Source organism: Nothobranchius furzeri, chromosome 15 (assembly GCF_043380555.1).
Source record: "Nothobranchius furzeri strain GRZ-AD chromosome 15, NfurGRZ-RIMD1, whole genome shotgun sequence".
Lineage (NCBI taxonomy): Eukaryota > Metazoa > Chordata > Actinopteri > Cyprinodontiformes > Nothobranchiidae > Nothobranchius > Nothobranchius furzeri.
In genome coordinates this window covers 34,317,239-34,333,677 of record NC_091755.1, presented here as the reverse complement: position 1 = coordinate 34,333,677, position 16,439 = coordinate 34,317,239, and the positions used below count along the sequence as shown (strand labels likewise).

Genomic DNA, 16,439 nt, shown 5'->3' with positions numbered 1-16,439 from the left:
CAGGGGGCGTGCTTAGCAAAAACAAAAAAAGACGTATTGCTTATATTATATCACATCACTTTTACGGATTTCTGACAAATCATACATCATTTCTGAAAGAGGAAAACTCAGGAAAGCAGCTTTAAACCTTAGTTCCTCTTACTTTTTCTAAGTTTGAACTATTTCCTTAAAATTTGTTTAGCTTTAGTTTTGGACTTAAGGCTTGTTCGGCTTGTTTGGATCTCTGGAGGTAAATGCATGAAGAGTTCAGAGCAGCAGCCCAAACTTTTTAAAGTAACACTAAATAGTTTTTTTTTAACTTAAGCTAGAGCTTTAACATTGATCTCAGTTATTGTTGGGTTAGAAACCTGACCAGTTTCATATTTGACACCAATCTGCAGCCCTCTACTGACTAGATACAATACTTGACAGTTTTGTGAAGTTGGTATGTGTTCTAAGGGGTGCTCTTATACATGCATTACGGCAGTTAGATATTTTTTTGTGCAGCTTTTTCAGTTTCTGATCGTCACTAAAAAGCACAAGACGAAGAAAAAGAAGAAGTTTGCTTTTCTGTTGACATCAAGGCAGAGCCTGGAAGTAAAAGTCATAAATTAATGCTAACCACCATAATGCATGTACAAGAGCACCCCCTTAAACATCTACCCACTTCACAAAACTGTTAAAAGTTAACCCTCTGGAGGCAGGAAAACCTACCTAACCGGTTACTCCACATACGTATTTCATGAGCATTTTTTAACTCAGAAGTACCCCTGAAGGGCTTTGTTGTTCGTCCTTTTATCAAAACTTTTTTAGAGCCTGAGAGGGTTAAAGTCGTCATCACACACTGGTGAATTTCATCTCCACATTTGACCCATCCCCATGAAGGGGAACAGTGAGCTGCAGCGGTGGCTGCGCCCGGGAACTATTTGGTGGTTTAACCCCCCAATCCAATCTCTTACAGCTGAGTGTCAAGCAGGGAGGCATTGGGTCCCGTTTTTAAAGTCTTTGGTACGACACGACTGGGAATCGAACTCCGATCTCCCAGTCCCAGGGAAGACAGTCTACCACTAGGTCACTGAATTGGTTAGGTGTAGTATCTGGCCAGCAGAGTGGTGTCAAACATGAAACTGGTTTAGTTTCTAACCCAACTATTACTGAGATCAATGTTAAAGCTCTAGTTTAAAGTTTGAAAAACTGATTAGTGTTACTTAAAGACAAAGGCCCCAACTTTTCTTAAGTAAAAAAATTATGCTAAATGTTGTTTTTTGTTTTTTCAACAGAGGCCTAAAACAAATGTAACAATCTAAACATACCGTACAACCGTTTGAAAAGCCTCAAACATAAATTTCACCCATCTAGAAGGATGGGGACTGCACAGAATCCTTCTGAGGGCCGCAAATGGCCCTCATGCCTGGTTTAGAGTATAAATTCCATCCTCCACATCTTTGCTTTGTTCAGACGTCATCGACCTGAGTAAGGGTGTTGCTTCGCCCCACGTCTGCAGCAAGCCCGCCGATGAAGAAGAAGATGTTGAGCCGAGTGACGCTCATGCCAACGACGCCCAGAACCAACCCGACATCCAGGGCAGAGTTCTAGTCAACCTGAACCATCCAGCTGCAGAGAAGGACATTTACCTTTCACCCCAGCTTGCACGAGCAGTCAAACCTCACCAGGTATTCTGACCTCACCAAAATGCTTTTTACAGTGATCCCTCGTTTATCGCGGTAGATGCATTCCAGACCTGGCCGCGATAGGTGAAAATCCGCGCAGTAGGGACACCATATTTACAGTACAGTACTATATTGAATTATCGTATGATCACATTCTCTTTTTGTGGGTAAAACTCAAGAAAAAAATTTTTTTTACTTGGTTTTTTATAGTTTTATTACAAAAAGTGCATTTTATGATGATTGGTGAAAAAAACAGGAATTTCTTGATATTTCGCATAGAAAAATACTGCGAATCGGCGAATTTCCCTTGAATAAGGCTCCAAAGAAAAAAATCTGCGAAGTCGTGAATCCGCGATAAACGAACCGCGAAGTTGTGAGGGATCACTGTACTTCTTTACCGTACATGAGGTTTCTATTTTTTTTTTTCATGATTGATTTGACTTCCCTTCCTTCCTCCTCAGATCGGCGGAATCCGTTTTCTTTACGACAACCTGGTGGAGTCGTTGGAGCTCTTCGACAACAGCAGCGGGTTGGGCTGCATCCTCGCTCACAGCATGGGCCTGGGCAAAACGCTGCAGGTCATCTCCTTCATCGACATCCTGTTCAGGCACACCCGGGCTCACACTGTGCTCGCCATCGTCCCAGTAAGCATCATCTGTGGACTTTTTCTGTTGGCATCCCACACATAAAAGTATCGTCTGAAATGGGTTGTGGATACTCGTTTTGTTCAATTTCACCATCAACATATGAAAGATGGGAAAAACAGGACAAAAAGAGAAACGTTTCAATGCTTTGGCTGATATTTGTCGTACACTTCAGGTGAACACACTTCAGAACTGGCTGTCAGAGTTCAACACGTGGGTCCCTCCTCCAGAGGCGTTACCGCCGGACACCGACCCTTTACAGGTGGCGCCCCGCACCTTTAAGGTTCACATCCTCAATGACGAACACAAGTGAGTCACAGGGACTTTATGGATTTTAAGTGATACGATAACCTCGTTCTAGAAGTTATGCTTTAAAATTTTGTAGTTTTTATTTTTTCTGGAGTTTTTTTAATCTTTTTTAATTTCTCTCCTATTTGATAGATGCACTTTTAGCAATCAGATTCCTTTATCTGAGCATGTTTGAGATCATGCAGTCTTTTGGACGACCATCTGTTGTTAATTCGTTTCTTCATCCTTTTGTCATCCAGGAACACGGCGAGCAGAGCCAAGGTGGTGGAGGAGTGGGCTCGGGACGGTGGGGTGCTGCTGATGGGATACGAGATGTACCGCCTCCTGTCACTGAAGAAAAGCTTTGTGGCTGGAAGGAAGAAGAGGAGCAAGAAATCTGCAGAACCTGATGTCCTAAACCTGGTTGAAGAAGACCGGCAACAGGAGCTACTTAAAGGTTTGAGAGGAAGGAATAGAACATAAATAACTGTGTGTCCAGAAGATTAGTGTGAGAAGTCATTAAATGTGTTCCATGCGCAGGTATCGAGAAGGCCCTGTCCCGACCCGGTCCAGATGTTGTGATTTGTGATGAAGGACATCGCATTAAGAACTGCCACGCCAGCACATCTCAGGCGCTGAAGAACATTCAAACCCGTCGGCGTGTAGTTCTGACCGGCTATCCTCTCCAGAACAATCTGATAGAGTACTGGTGCATGGTCGATTTTGTTCGTCCAGACTTCCTCGGTAGAGATCACATTGTTTGTGTTTCTTTAAACATTCTGTCATCTTTTTAATAATTTTTGTAAATATTTCAGGTACTCGGCAGGAGTTCAGTAACATGTTTGAGCGCCCCATTCTGAATGGACAATGTGTGGACAGCACACCACAGGATATCCAGCTGATGAGGTACCGAAGCCATGTCCTCCACAGCCTTCTGGAGGGCTTTGTTCAAAGGTAAGAGCGGCTTTATTTAAGATTTCTTTATTTCTGAGGATGCTCTAAAAAGAATAACTTCAACTTCTCTTTAATGCAGACGAGGCCATGATGTCCTAAGGGACCAACTACCCTCTAAGCAGGAGCATGTTCTCCTTGTACGCCTGTCCCCCCTGCAGAGGGCGCTCTACACAGAGTTCATGAACCGATTCAGAGAGGCAGGAAGCACCGGCTGGCTCAGCCTCAACCCACTGAAGGCTTTTTGTGTCTGCTGCAAGGTGAGGAGTGGGGGGGATCCTGGATCCAGACCTCCACTGGAGTCCACCCTTTAATTATATAGTCTGGCCACGACCCATAGACAGAGCCCAGTCAAAGGGGCAGCTGTCTTTCTAACTGTCTCGGCACGCAAGGACCAGCCAGAGCAACGAGCAGGGTGATGTAATCATAGCGATGGAGGTCAGTCAACGCGACAGTCCGCCATATGCCGTTGAAGACGGCCCAGTCCCAGTGCCCACACTGCAGCCTACAGAAGTGGATGTACGGCTTCGTAGTGAACAAGTGTGCAAGTAACGGCTGAATTGGGACAGTGAGCATTGTGTCGTCGACCTGCGCCAAAGGGTCGTATCGCCATGACTTCCTAAATGGGATGTTGTTTGTGCTAATATGTAGCTTGCAATAAAATTGCTGGCATGTTGAGTTTAAAAATACACACCGTTATCATTTAACGGTATTTCTCAACAGACATGTAACTCATTCTTTCAAACGAGAAATATTCAGTTCTAATCATGTAGGTACACAATAATAAAGTATTCAATATTTTGATGATTACACTAGAAATTTCATATTTTCAGAAAGGGCACTTAAGCCATTTCTCCGCCTTCTTCTCAAATCCCTACAGGGAAATGCATTGTGGGTAATGCCCAGGGGTGGACTGACCTATCTGGCATTCTGGCAGTGTCCCGGTGGGCCGCTTAACCAAGTGGGCTGCTTGCCCAGCTTGGGCTGACACTACTCCACAGTTGGTGATCTGCAGAACATTAGCTACATGGTAACCTGAAGCTAGCAGAGTTTTTCCAGGTGTTTTTAGCAAGAAAAACGCATTAGGGCGATGACGTAGGAGTTGTTTTATCGCGTTAGCATGTAGCTAATGTCCCGCTGATCTCCGCCCGTGGAGAATGAGCTGATCTGGAAGGCCAGGGCTCCCAGTCGCAGCAGTCTGGCCCTGCTTGTAATTTAACAGTCCCAGTCCATATTGGATCTCACATTCGGTCTAGAGATGAGCCAGCGGGCGGCAACACCCCCCACCCCCACTGCTCTCCCAATGGGGAGGGCCGACGACTCGTAAAAATGCCAGGGCCAAATTTTGGTCTTGGTCCACCCCTGGTAATACCCTTTGCCAAAGTCCGCTTCATTGTGGGTCAAGGGTGCTAAAGAGGCGGGGCCAAGTCCCACAATTGAGAAACAAGACACCCTATGTTCTCGCACCACTGGATGGGAACACACAATTGTGTGAGTGTTGGGATTGTACCAAAGAAGTATTACCTCAATTTACTCGTCTCTCAAAAATAGACCAAGTCTAAATCATCCAGAGTTTATACCAAAGACGTTTAAAACCAGCTCCGCTCCTGAGCCGTGTCCGCCATTATGGGTTTGCTTTGTTTCAGCTCTGCCGTCATCATAAGGGCAAAAACAGCTCTGCTCTAATGGTGCCAAGACAGCCCAACGTCTCATAGAGACGCTGTGGTTGGACCCTCCTAAACTTAACCTAACCAGCGGTTCAGTTTAACCAACCAACTCAGGCTGAGGTAGACCTGCTGAGGTTACAATGGAGCGTGGCTCGGCCAACCTGCTACATTGGGTTTAGATTATCAGGCTTCTTTTTATACAGCACAGATTTGCACATCTAACACGTTTTATTATAAATTGTCCAGATTTGGAATCATCCCGACGTGCTTTACGAGGCCTTACAGAAGGAGAACTTGGCCAGTGAGCAGGATTTGGACCTCGATGACATCACCTCTGCGGGACATCCTCGATGTCCCACAGCATCCCTTCAAAAGTCAAAGAACTTGGACGGTCCTGATCCCATTGGAGGACTGAGTCTGAGTCAGCTGCAGGAAAAAGCCAATCAGGTCATCACATATGAATGGGTATGTGTCCCAGACATCTTATAACTGTCCGAAACCTTTAATATTAGACGTTTTAAATGTCTTCTCTCACACGGACAGGCAAAGGACATCATGTGTGATTACAAACCCGGCATCCTGGAGAACTCTGGGAAAATGGTGCTGCTCTTTCACCTGATAGAAGAGAGTGTCAGAAAGGGGGACAAACTTCTCGTGTTCAGGTAGAGAATAAAAAAAACACACATAAAGAGAAAAACTATTTTTGTGTTAAACTTACATTTCTGTTGTAATCACCTTCTACTGCAGTCAGAGTTTATCCACACTGACTGTAATTGAGGAATTTTTGGCTAAGAGACCAGTGCCTCCTTCCCCTTACTCAGCCAGCAAAGACAAACCGAACCAGAGCTGGGTCCGCAATCTCAACTACTACCGTGAGTCACACTTTATGATCACTCAAATCACTTTGTTTTTGTTAATTGATTTTATTAAATACTGAATATCTGGTCTACAAACGGATGTTTTACTTTACAAGAACATAATGACAGTTAGCTTGCCTCATACTGAAGAGAGTAAGAATGTGGAGTTTCTGTTGAAACGGTTGACAAGTGCAGAGAGTTGCTAAATTTCTACCCATGTGGTGATGTTGGATCTGTGTGATTTGTTTGGACGGAAGTTTTACGTTTTAGACTGCAATGATGTTGTGGTGCCACGGGTGTTTCTGTCTCTGTATGAGTTAATAAGTGCTGCCACCTGCTGGTGATCCTACGCAATAATCAGGCTTTGGTCTTCATGATTCATGATCAATACATCTTAGAGAGAGAGAGAGACAGTGTGAGAGATGGACAGAGATAGAAAGAGAGAGAGAGAGATGGTGAGAGATAGACGGCGAGAGAGAGACATTGAGAACAAGAAAGAGAGAGACATACAGAGAGAGACAGATGGGGAGAGAGAGAACAAGAGAGACAAAGACAGACAGAGAGACAGATGGAGAGAGGGACAGATGGGGAGAGAGAGAGAGAGAACAAGAGAAACACAGACAAACAGAGATAAAGAGACAGTCAGACAGACAGAGAGACAGACGGAGAGAGAGAGACACAGACAGACAGAGAAAGAAAGACAGATGGGGAGAGAGAGAGAACAAGAGAGACACAGACAAACAGACAGATAGATGGAGAGAGAGAGAGAGAGAGAGAGAGAGAGAGAGAACAAGAGAGACACAGACAGACAGATGGAAAGAGAGAGAGATGGTGAGAGATAGATGGCGAGAGAGAGAGAGAGAGAGAGAGAGAGAGAGACATAGAGAGAACAAGAAAGAGAGAGACATACAGAGAGAGACAGATGGGGAGAGAGAGAACAAGAGAGACAGACAGACAGACAGAGATAAAGAGACAGATAGACAAAGAGGGAGACAGACAGACAGAGAGAGAGAGAGACAGATGGAGAGAGAGAGAGAACAAGAGAGAAACAGTCAGACAAACATACAGAAAGTTGGAGAAAGAGAGAAAGAGAGAACAAGAAAGAGAGACACAGACAGACGGACAGACAGAGAGATAGATGGAGAGAGAGATAACAAGAAAGAGAGAGACAGACAGACAGATGGAAAGAGGGAGAGATGGTGAGAGATAGACAGCGAGAGAGAGGCATAGAGAGAACAAGAAAGAGAGAGACATACAGCGAGAGACAGATGGGGAGAGAGAGAACAAGAGAGACACAGACAGACAGAGAGACAGACGGAGAGAGAGACAGATGGGGAGAGAGAGAGAGCAAGAGAGACACAGACAGACAGAGAGACAGACGGAGAGAGAGACAGATGGGGAGAGAGAGAAAACAAGAGAGGCACAGACAAACAGAGATAAAGAGGGAGACAGACAGACAGAGAGAGAGACAGATGGGTAGAGCGAGAGAACAAGAGATACACAGACAGACAGACAGACAGAGAGATAGATGGAGAGAGAGAGAGAGAGAGAGAGAGAGAGAGAGAGAGAACAAGAAAGAGAGACAGAGAGAAAGAGACAGATGGGGGAGAGAGAGAGAGAACAAGAGAGACACAGACAGACAGAGACAAAGAGACAGACAGACAGATGGAAAGAGAGAGAGATGGTGAGAGATAGACAGCGAGAGAGAGGCATAGAGAGAACAAGAAAGAGAGAGACATACAGAGAGAGACAGATGGGGAGAGAGAGAACAAGAGAGACACAGACAGACAGAGAGACAGACGGAGAGAGAGACAGATGGGGAGAGAGAGAGAGAGTAAGAGAGACACAGACAGACAGAGAGACAGACGGAGAGAGAGACAGATGGGGAGAGAGAGAGAGAGCAAGAGAGAGACAGATGGAGAGAGAGACAGATGGGGAGAGAGAGAAAACAAGAGAGGCACAGACAAACAGAGATAAAGAGGGAGACAGACAGACAGAGAGAGAGACAGATGGGTAGAGCGAGAGAACAAGAGATACACAGACAGACAGACAGAGATAGATGGAGAGAGAGAGAGAGAGAACAAGAAAGAGAGACAGAGAGAAAGAGACAAAGAGACAGACAGACAGATGGAAAGAGAGAGAGATGGTGAAAGATAGACGGTGAGAGAGAGAGAGAGAGAGAGAGAGACATAGAGAGAACAAGAAAGAGAGAGACATACAGAGAGAGACAGATGAGGAGAGAGAGAACAAGAGAGACAGAGATAAAGAGACAGATAGACAAAGAGGGAGACAGACAGACAGATAGAGAGAGACAGATGGAGAGAGAGAGAGAACAAGAAAGAGAGACACAGTCAGACAGACAGAGAGAAAGATGGAGGGAGAGAGAGAGAGAACAAGAGACACAGACAGACAGACAGAGAGATAGATGGAGAGAGAGATAACAAGAAAGAGAGACAGACAGACAGATGGAAAGAGGGAGAGATGGTGAGAGATAGACAGCGAGAGAGAGACGTAGAGAGAACAAGAAAGAGACATACAGAGAGAGACAGATGGGGAGAGAGAGAACAAGAGAGACACAGACAGACAGAGAGACAGACAGAGAGAGAGGCAGTTAGAGAGAGTGACACAGATAGAAAGAGAGAGAGAGATAGTGAGAGAGAGAGACATAGAAAGAACAAGAAAGAGAGAGGCATACAGAGAGAGACAGATGGGGAGAGAGAACAAGAAAGACACAGCCAAACAGAGATAAAGAGACAGATAGACAAAGAGGGAGACAGACAGACAGACAGACAGACAGACAGAGAGATAGATGGAGAGAGAGAGAGAACAAGAAAGAGAGACACAGACAGACAGACAGATGGAAAGAGAGAGAGAGAGAGAGAGAGAGAGAACAAGAAAGAGAGACACAGACAGACAGACAGATGGAAAGAGAGAGAGAGAGAGAGACAGATGGGGAGAGAGAACAAGAGAGACACAGACAGACAGAGGGACAAAGAGGCAGATGAGAGAGACAGGCACAGACAGACAGAGAAAGACAGATAGGGAGAGAGAGAGAACAAGAGAGACACAGACAAGCGGAGATAAAGAGACAGACAGACATATAGATGGAGAGAGAGAGAACAAGAAAGAGAGACACATACAGACAGACAGAGAGAGAGAGGCCGATGGAGAGAGAGAACAGGAGAGACGCAGACAGAGACAAAGAGACAGACAGACAGACAGACAGACAGATGGAAAAAGAGAGAGGGGGAGAACAAGAAAGAGAGACAACGAGACAGACAGAGACAAGGAGAGAGAGAGACAGAGCGAGACCAACAGAGAGAGGGAGACAGACAGAGAAAGAGAGAGATTACTATGGTAACTCTTTTTATTGTTTGTTATTTTGAAGGACTCGATGGAAGCACGACGGCTTCAGAGAGAGAGAGACTAATAAACCAGTTTAACGACCCAACCAACACCTCCGCTTGGGTTTTCCTTTTGTCAACCAGGTACCACTTGAATCCAAACTCTTAAGAGCTAGACTTGAAAATAAAGTCTAGAGATAATGTAACTGTTTGGACCTCAGGGCCGGCTGTCTGGGTGTGAACCTGATCGGTGCGAACCGTGTGGTGGTGTTCGACGCCTCCTGGAATCCTTGCCATGACGCCCAGGCTGTTTGTCGTGTCTACCGCTACGGACAGAGAAAACCATGTCAGATCTACCGACTGGTGTGCGACTTCACGCTGGAAAAGAAGATTTATGACCGCCAGATCTCCAAACAGGGCATGTCTGGTGAGTTGGTCACAAAGAAAAATCATCAAAAACACATTTCGTGATTGCCCGTCCCAATCAGAATGATTTGTAATTATTTTCATGATGATTTTTTCCTCTTCCATAGATCGTGTGGTGGACGATCTGAACCCAGTGCTGACTTTCACCAGGAGGGAAGTTGAATGTCTGCTTCACTTTGTGGAGGAGGAACCGGATCCATCCCAGGTCCTGCTGCAGCCTGAAGGCGTCGAGGAGAGCGTGCTGCAGAAAGCTTTACACCTTTACTCTCACCTGGTTACTAAGGTACATGAGTAGAATGCTTTTTTATTTATTAGGTCAAAAAACAGACTTGCTGGTGTTATATTGAGAGTCTGAAAATGTTTTTGTTTTTTACTGAACATCTTTTCAGCTTGATGTATTTGGTCACTATAGATTTGGCTTGAACATAGAATTGATATTAAAAAGAAAAACATTAAAAGGAAATTCAAATTCTGTTTTCAGAGTATTAAAACACATTCCATTAGCATTTAAACAATTTTAATGTTATGCAAAAGTGTTTTTTGTAGAATTTGATGACACAAAAACTAATTGTAAATCTATCTGGAAGAAAGCTCAAAATAACAACAAGATCAGGATAATTCTACAGAAAAACTGTGTTTTTACACAAACAACTTATAAAATCACACATATTTGTAAAAACTTATGGGACGACCTGTTCATTTTACAATTTCACACTGTTCTTGTACACGCTCCTTTTATGTGCATAAAACTGTTTGCAGTATTTTTTACGTCTTTACTCTGGCAACCACAGCTGCCAAAGTTATTTAGTAAAATCAACAGTTTATTTTACAATGCTGATTAAATTTGGATTTTAAAGGCCCAGTGTGTGATATTTTTACCTGTTTACTGTCAAATCCTGTTTCCAGTTCACATACTTGTTCTTTTTCACTAATATTTCTCACCAACATCAAATCTAAATATTCCTCTCAACTTGAAATTATGCATTTTTATATACATAAACTGTGGTCAAGGCTCCATGGTCATCCACCATCTTAAAATACAGTAGCTGTTTAGGGACATACGAGCTCCACGTTACCCGGTTGGACTATGACTGTAACCTGAAAGAACCAGCAGGGGGCAGCAGTGCGCCCTGGAAGCATGAAGTCTGCCAAATCAACTAAGAAATAGAAAAGAATAGCAACACCGTTGCTGTACTTGTTAGTTTGAATAAAAAACTATTAAATCAAAAGACATAAAATTTGTCAGTTCGTCATCATGTCCAACACAAGGAAGCCACATATGTTCAGATCCTCGCCCGATATTATCTGGACGCCAGCCTCCGATTAGTGTCTCTGACTCCCAAACTCACCTCAAGTTGTTCATCCGTCTTTTCCTAGTACCAGAACTCCTGACCCGGTCCCAGCGTGTCCATTCCAAAGTCCTTCTACTCAAGTCTCCTCTCTTCCCGCAGCCTGCCGTCTCGCCCAACACGCTCGTCCGCTAGCCAGTGGCTAATCAGCGTTGTTTACTTTATCTCCACAACACTTTACTAACAGCGATGTAGTTCTCCACGCGTTACTGAGACGTTCCGACTCAGAGGGCTTCTTCTCAAACATTACATTTAGACTTTGGTCTCCTTTTGCTGGTAATCCGTGAGAGTTTACACACAGCATACACAGCTCCCCGGCTTTAGCCATGGCTAGCTAGTAGCTCGTGATGTTCATCTCCACCACGCCAGCTGTGAGCCACGATTAGCTGGTGGATAAGTCAGCATTGTTTACTTGATCTCCAGCGTGTCCCCGGCTCACCAACACTCCTTCACCAGCCGTAGTTAACGATCAGCCAGTGATGCTCCATAGATGGTAGCAGCAGCCAGTTTGTTTACATCGAGGCACCGTGATCCACGTGAAACGGGTGTTGTGGGAAATGATGTTCCCCTGAAATATTCTGTTTCCCTTTGGCAGTCAAGAGCAAATATTTCCAAATCCACAGAAATTAACTTCAACCATTATGAGGACTAAACTACCTCAAGTAAAAGGTGGTTAAACTGAGTGAGATTACATCTTTTTACATAACTTTCAAAAGTGATAAATTAGCTTGCTGCAAAAGAGCGAACAAGAATGTTTTTACTGTATCTTTTTTATTGTTTTTAGGAGGAAATACAGATAAAAAAATCACAAGCATAACATTATTACATTGCATCATTTCCCTGTAAAACTTGATCAAAAATATTGTGAAAATAGCCTGAAGTGCGATCTCCCGACGGGGGGGGGGCAGAATATTTCAGGGGAACACAATTTCTCACAACACTCGACCTCCCGGCTGACGTCACCCCTCCTCCATGTGTGAATCGTGACCGCTTCAATAACAGAACTAGCTTGCTTCCTTCAGGACTGGTAGGCTGATAAAACAGTCATAATTATAAATACTTATTTAAAAAGGTTGAGTAGCTTGTTTTAAGCTTTGTGTGGGTTAGGCTGCACAGGTTGGAAACTGATTATACAGTCAAACTCATGAGTGAGCCACCGTAGCTGCAATACTTTCTTTGAACTGCATGGCGCTAAAGAGTCACATTTTTTCATCATGATTTCAATGGATTTCACACACGGGGCCTTTAAGAATTAGAGTAAAAATGCAAAAATGAATAATTTACCACCTCTCTATTACTTCCCTTCAGCAACCGTTCCCCCATGAGTCCCTGCTGCTGGACCGCCGGGAGCCGAAGCTGAGCAGCGCTGAGAAAAAAGCAGCTAAAAGGGCCTACGAAGAGGAGAAGAGAGCCTCGGTGCCATACACCCGCCCATCCTATGCTCACTATTACCCCGCCAGTGACCAGAGCCTCACCAACATCCCTGCCTTCAGCCAGAGAAACTGGTCCGTGGACGGCAGCTGATACAAAACTAACCAAAGTTTTAAAATGGAACATGATTAAATCAGAATTCTTTGTTCAGGCGCCCTTCCACCAGCACAGAGGAGAAACCAGTAGCGAATGTCCGCCCAGTCCAGTCTGCATCAGTTCCCATGGTATCCCGCCAGGTGTCGGGAAAATCACCTCCAGACAGAGATTCCTCAAAATCCGGTCAAGAGGGCTTCAATGTCAACTGCCTGCAGAAAGCGGGGGTGTTTGTGCAGAAAATTGTCACCACTACCGGTAGGCGGACTGTGCATCAGCTGATTGAACTATTTAAGCCTTTTTCCTTGTTTCTGTTTCTGAAAATGTTCTCGATCTGTTTCAGACATCATGATTCCAGGTACTAACAGATCAATAGATGCTCAGGCAAGGATCACAAGTGGAGAAAGTATTCATGTCATCAGGGGCACTAAAGGTACATCCGCAAAATACTCGTCAACAGTTTTGTGTTTGCAAACGACAGCTTGTTCTGCTGTTTCTTTAATGCATTTTTAATCCCTTTAGTTTGAGTATATAGTTTGTAATTAAAGCAGGAGTCTGGAGTTTTCCTCATTTCAGGAATTATATATGAGGTTTTTAGAAATCATAAAAGTGATATTCTTACCCTGTACTGTGAGATTTTATGTATGTATATATATATATATATATATATATATATATATATATATATATATATATATATATATATATATATATATATATATATATATATATATACATACATTATATATATATGTATGTATGTATGTATGTGTATATATATATATATATATATATATATATATATATATATATACATACACTATATATATATATACAGGTGCTGGCCAGTAAATTAGAATATCATCAAAAGGTTGAAAATATTTCAGTAATTCCATTCAAAACGTGAAACTTGTACATTATATTCATGCAATGCACACAGACCAATGTATTTCCGATGTTTATTACGTTTAATTTTGATATTTATAGGTGACAACCAATGAAAACATCAAATCTGGTATCTCAGAAAATTAGAATATTCTAAAGGCCAATGAAAAAATGTTTGTTTCTCTAATGTTGGCCAACTGAAAAGAATGAACATGAAAAGAATGTGCATGTATAGCACTCAATACTTAGTCGGGGCTCCTTTTGCCTCAATAACTGCAGTAATGCGGCGTGGCATGGACTCGATCAGTCTGTGGCACTGCTCAGGTGTTATGAGAGCCCAGGTTGCTCTGATAGTCGTCTTCAGCTCCTCTGCATTGTTGGGTCTAGCGTATTGCATCCTCCGCTTCACAATACCCCATAGATTTTCTATGGGGTTAAGGTCAGGCGAGTTTGCTGGCCAATCAAGGACAGGGATACCATGGTCCTTGAACCAGGTGCTGGTGGTTTTGGCACTGTGTGCAGGTGCCAAGTCCTGTTGAAAGGTGAAGTCTGCATCCCCATAAAGTTGGTCAGCAGCAGGAAGCATGAAGTGCTCTAAAACTTCCTGGTAGACGGCTGCATTGACCCTGGACCTCAGGAAACAGAGTGGGCCAACACCGGCAGATGACATGGCACCCCACACCATCACTGACGGTGGAAACTTTACACTGGACCTCATGCAACGTGGATTCTGTGCTTCTCCGCTCTTCCTCCAGACTCTGGGTCCTTGATTTCCAAAGGAAATGCAGAACTTGCTTTCATCAGAAAACATAACTTTGGACCACTCAGCATCAGTCCAGTCCTTTTTGTCCTTGGCCCAGGCGAGACGCTTCTTGCGCTGTTTCATGTTCAAGAGTGGCTTGACACACGGAATGCGACACCTGAATCCCATGTCTTTCATGAGTCTCCTCGTGGTGGTTCTTGAAGCGCTGACTCCAGCTGCAGTCCACTCTTTGTGGATCTCCCCCACATTTTTAAATGGGTTTGTCGTCACAATTCTCTGCAGGGTGCGGTTATCCCTAGAGCTTGTACACTTTTTTCTACCACATTTTTTCCGTCCCTTCGCCTGTCTGTTAATGTGCTTGGACACAGAGCTCTGCGAACAGCCAGCTTCTTTAGCAATCACCTTTTGTGTCTTGCCCTCCTTGTGCAAGGTGTCAATGATTGTCTTTTGGACAGCTGTTAAGTCAGAAGTCTTCCCCATGATTGTGGTGCCTTCAAAACAAGACTGAGGGACCTTTTAAAGGCCTTTGCAGGTGTTTTGAGTAAATCAGCTGATTAGAGTGGCAGCAGGTGTCTTCTATATTCAGCCTTTTCAGAATATTCTAATTTTTTGAGATACCAAATTTGGAGTTTTCATTAGTTGTCACTTATGAATATCAAATTTAAATGTAATGAACATTGGAAATACATTGGTCTGTGTGCATTGCATGAATATAATGTACAAGTTTCACGTTTTGAATGGAATTACTGAAATATTTTCAACCTTTTGATGATATTCTAATTTACTGGCCAGCACCTGTATGTATATATATATATGTACATATATATATATATATATATATATATATATATATATATATATATATATATATATATATATACATTATATATACATACATTATATATATATACATACATATATATATATGTATACATACACATATATATACATACATTATATATATATACATACATTATATATATACATATACATATATATATATATATATATATACATATATATATATATATATGTATATATATATATATATACATATATATATATATATATATATATATATATACATATATATATATATATATATATATATATGTATATGTAGATAGATAGATAGATGATAGATAGATAGATAGATAGATAGATAGATAGATAGATAGATAGATAGATAGATAGATAGATAGACTGCTCACAAGAATTAAAGGAACACTTTTTTAATTGGGCCTGGCATGAAACCAATTAAACCTGTCTGATAATTTCCTGGTTGATTAAGCAGCTGAGGGCATTGTTAATCACTTTCAGCTGTATTGGTGTTCATGGACTTAACGACAGGTGCACTAAAGTGTCTACAGTTACAAAACCCTCGAAACAGGACTGGTTTATCATGTAGAGGTCCTTTCAAGTGTCTCCCTCTTGATCTTTTTCGGCTGGTTTTCCACTCGTGCTAGTTTTGGCTCTACTGGCAGTATGAGACGATTCCTTAACCCTACGGTTGTCCAACTTCTCCACGATGGCACATCCACACGTGCTGCAGCAAGAAGGTTTAATGTGTCTCCCAGCACAATCTCCAGAACATGGAGGAGATTTCAGGAGACTGGCGGTTATTCTCTGAGAGCTGGATAGGGCCGTAGAAGGTCCACAACCCATCAGCAGGACCCATCCATGCTCCTTTGTGCAAGGCGGAACAGGCTGAGCACTGCTCGTGCCCTACAGAATGACCTCCAGAGGGCCACTGGTGTGAATGTCTTTACCCAGACAATCAGGAACTGACTTCATGAAGACGGCCTGAGGGCCCGAGGTCCTGTAGTGGGCCCTGTACTCACTGCCCAGCACCGTAGAGCTCGACTGGCATTTGCTCAAGAACACCAGAATTGGCAAGTCCGCCACTGGCGCCCTGTACTTTCTACAGACGAGAGCAGGTTCACCCTGAGCACCTGTGATAGACGTGAAAGAGTCTGGAGAAGACAAGGAGAACGTTATGCTGCCTGCAATAAGGTATCGAGATGAAATTCTTGAACCCTCTGTCAGTCCCTACGCTGATGCAGTAGGTCCTGGTTTTCTCCTAATGCACCAC

At 43.2% G+C, this 16,439-nt stretch overlaps 1 protein-coding gene across 4 annotated transcripts in view; it reads left to right on the top strand.

Moving 5' to 3' along the window:
* Positions 1-16,439, top strand: part of LOC107390659 (helicase ARIP4) — an 84,993-nt gene that overhangs the window by 62,608 nt on the left and 5,946 nt on the right. For all 4 annotated transcript variants that reach the window (XM_070544757.1, XM_070544758.1, XM_070544762.1 and 1 more), the window contains 16 exons: positions 1,438-1,652; positions 2,111-2,293; positions 2,469-2,602; positions 2,842-3,038; positions 3,122-3,325; positions 3,397-3,535; positions 3,615-3,792; positions 5,446-5,664; positions 5,743-5,861; positions 5,947-6,071; positions 9,445-9,544; positions 9,622-9,827; positions 9,934-10,109; positions 12,484-12,680; positions 12,758-12,957; positions 13,043-13,132. In XM_070544757.1, the coding sequence (XP_070400858.1) occupies positions 1,438-1,652; positions 2,111-2,293; positions 2,469-2,602; positions 2,842-3,038; positions 3,122-3,325; positions 3,397-3,535; positions 3,615-3,792; positions 5,446-5,664; positions 5,743-5,861; positions 5,947-6,071; positions 9,445-9,544; positions 9,622-9,827; positions 9,934-10,109; positions 12,484-12,680; positions 12,758-12,957; positions 13,043-13,132 (2,682 nt within the window). The remainder of the gene's footprint in view (positions 1-1,437; positions 1,653-2,110; positions 2,294-2,468; positions 2,603-2,841; positions 3,039-3,121; positions 3,326-3,396; positions 3,536-3,614; positions 3,793-5,445; positions 5,665-5,742; positions 5,862-5,946; positions 6,072-9,444; positions 9,545-9,621; positions 9,828-9,933; positions 10,110-12,483; positions 12,681-12,757; positions 12,958-13,042; positions 13,133-16,439) is intronic.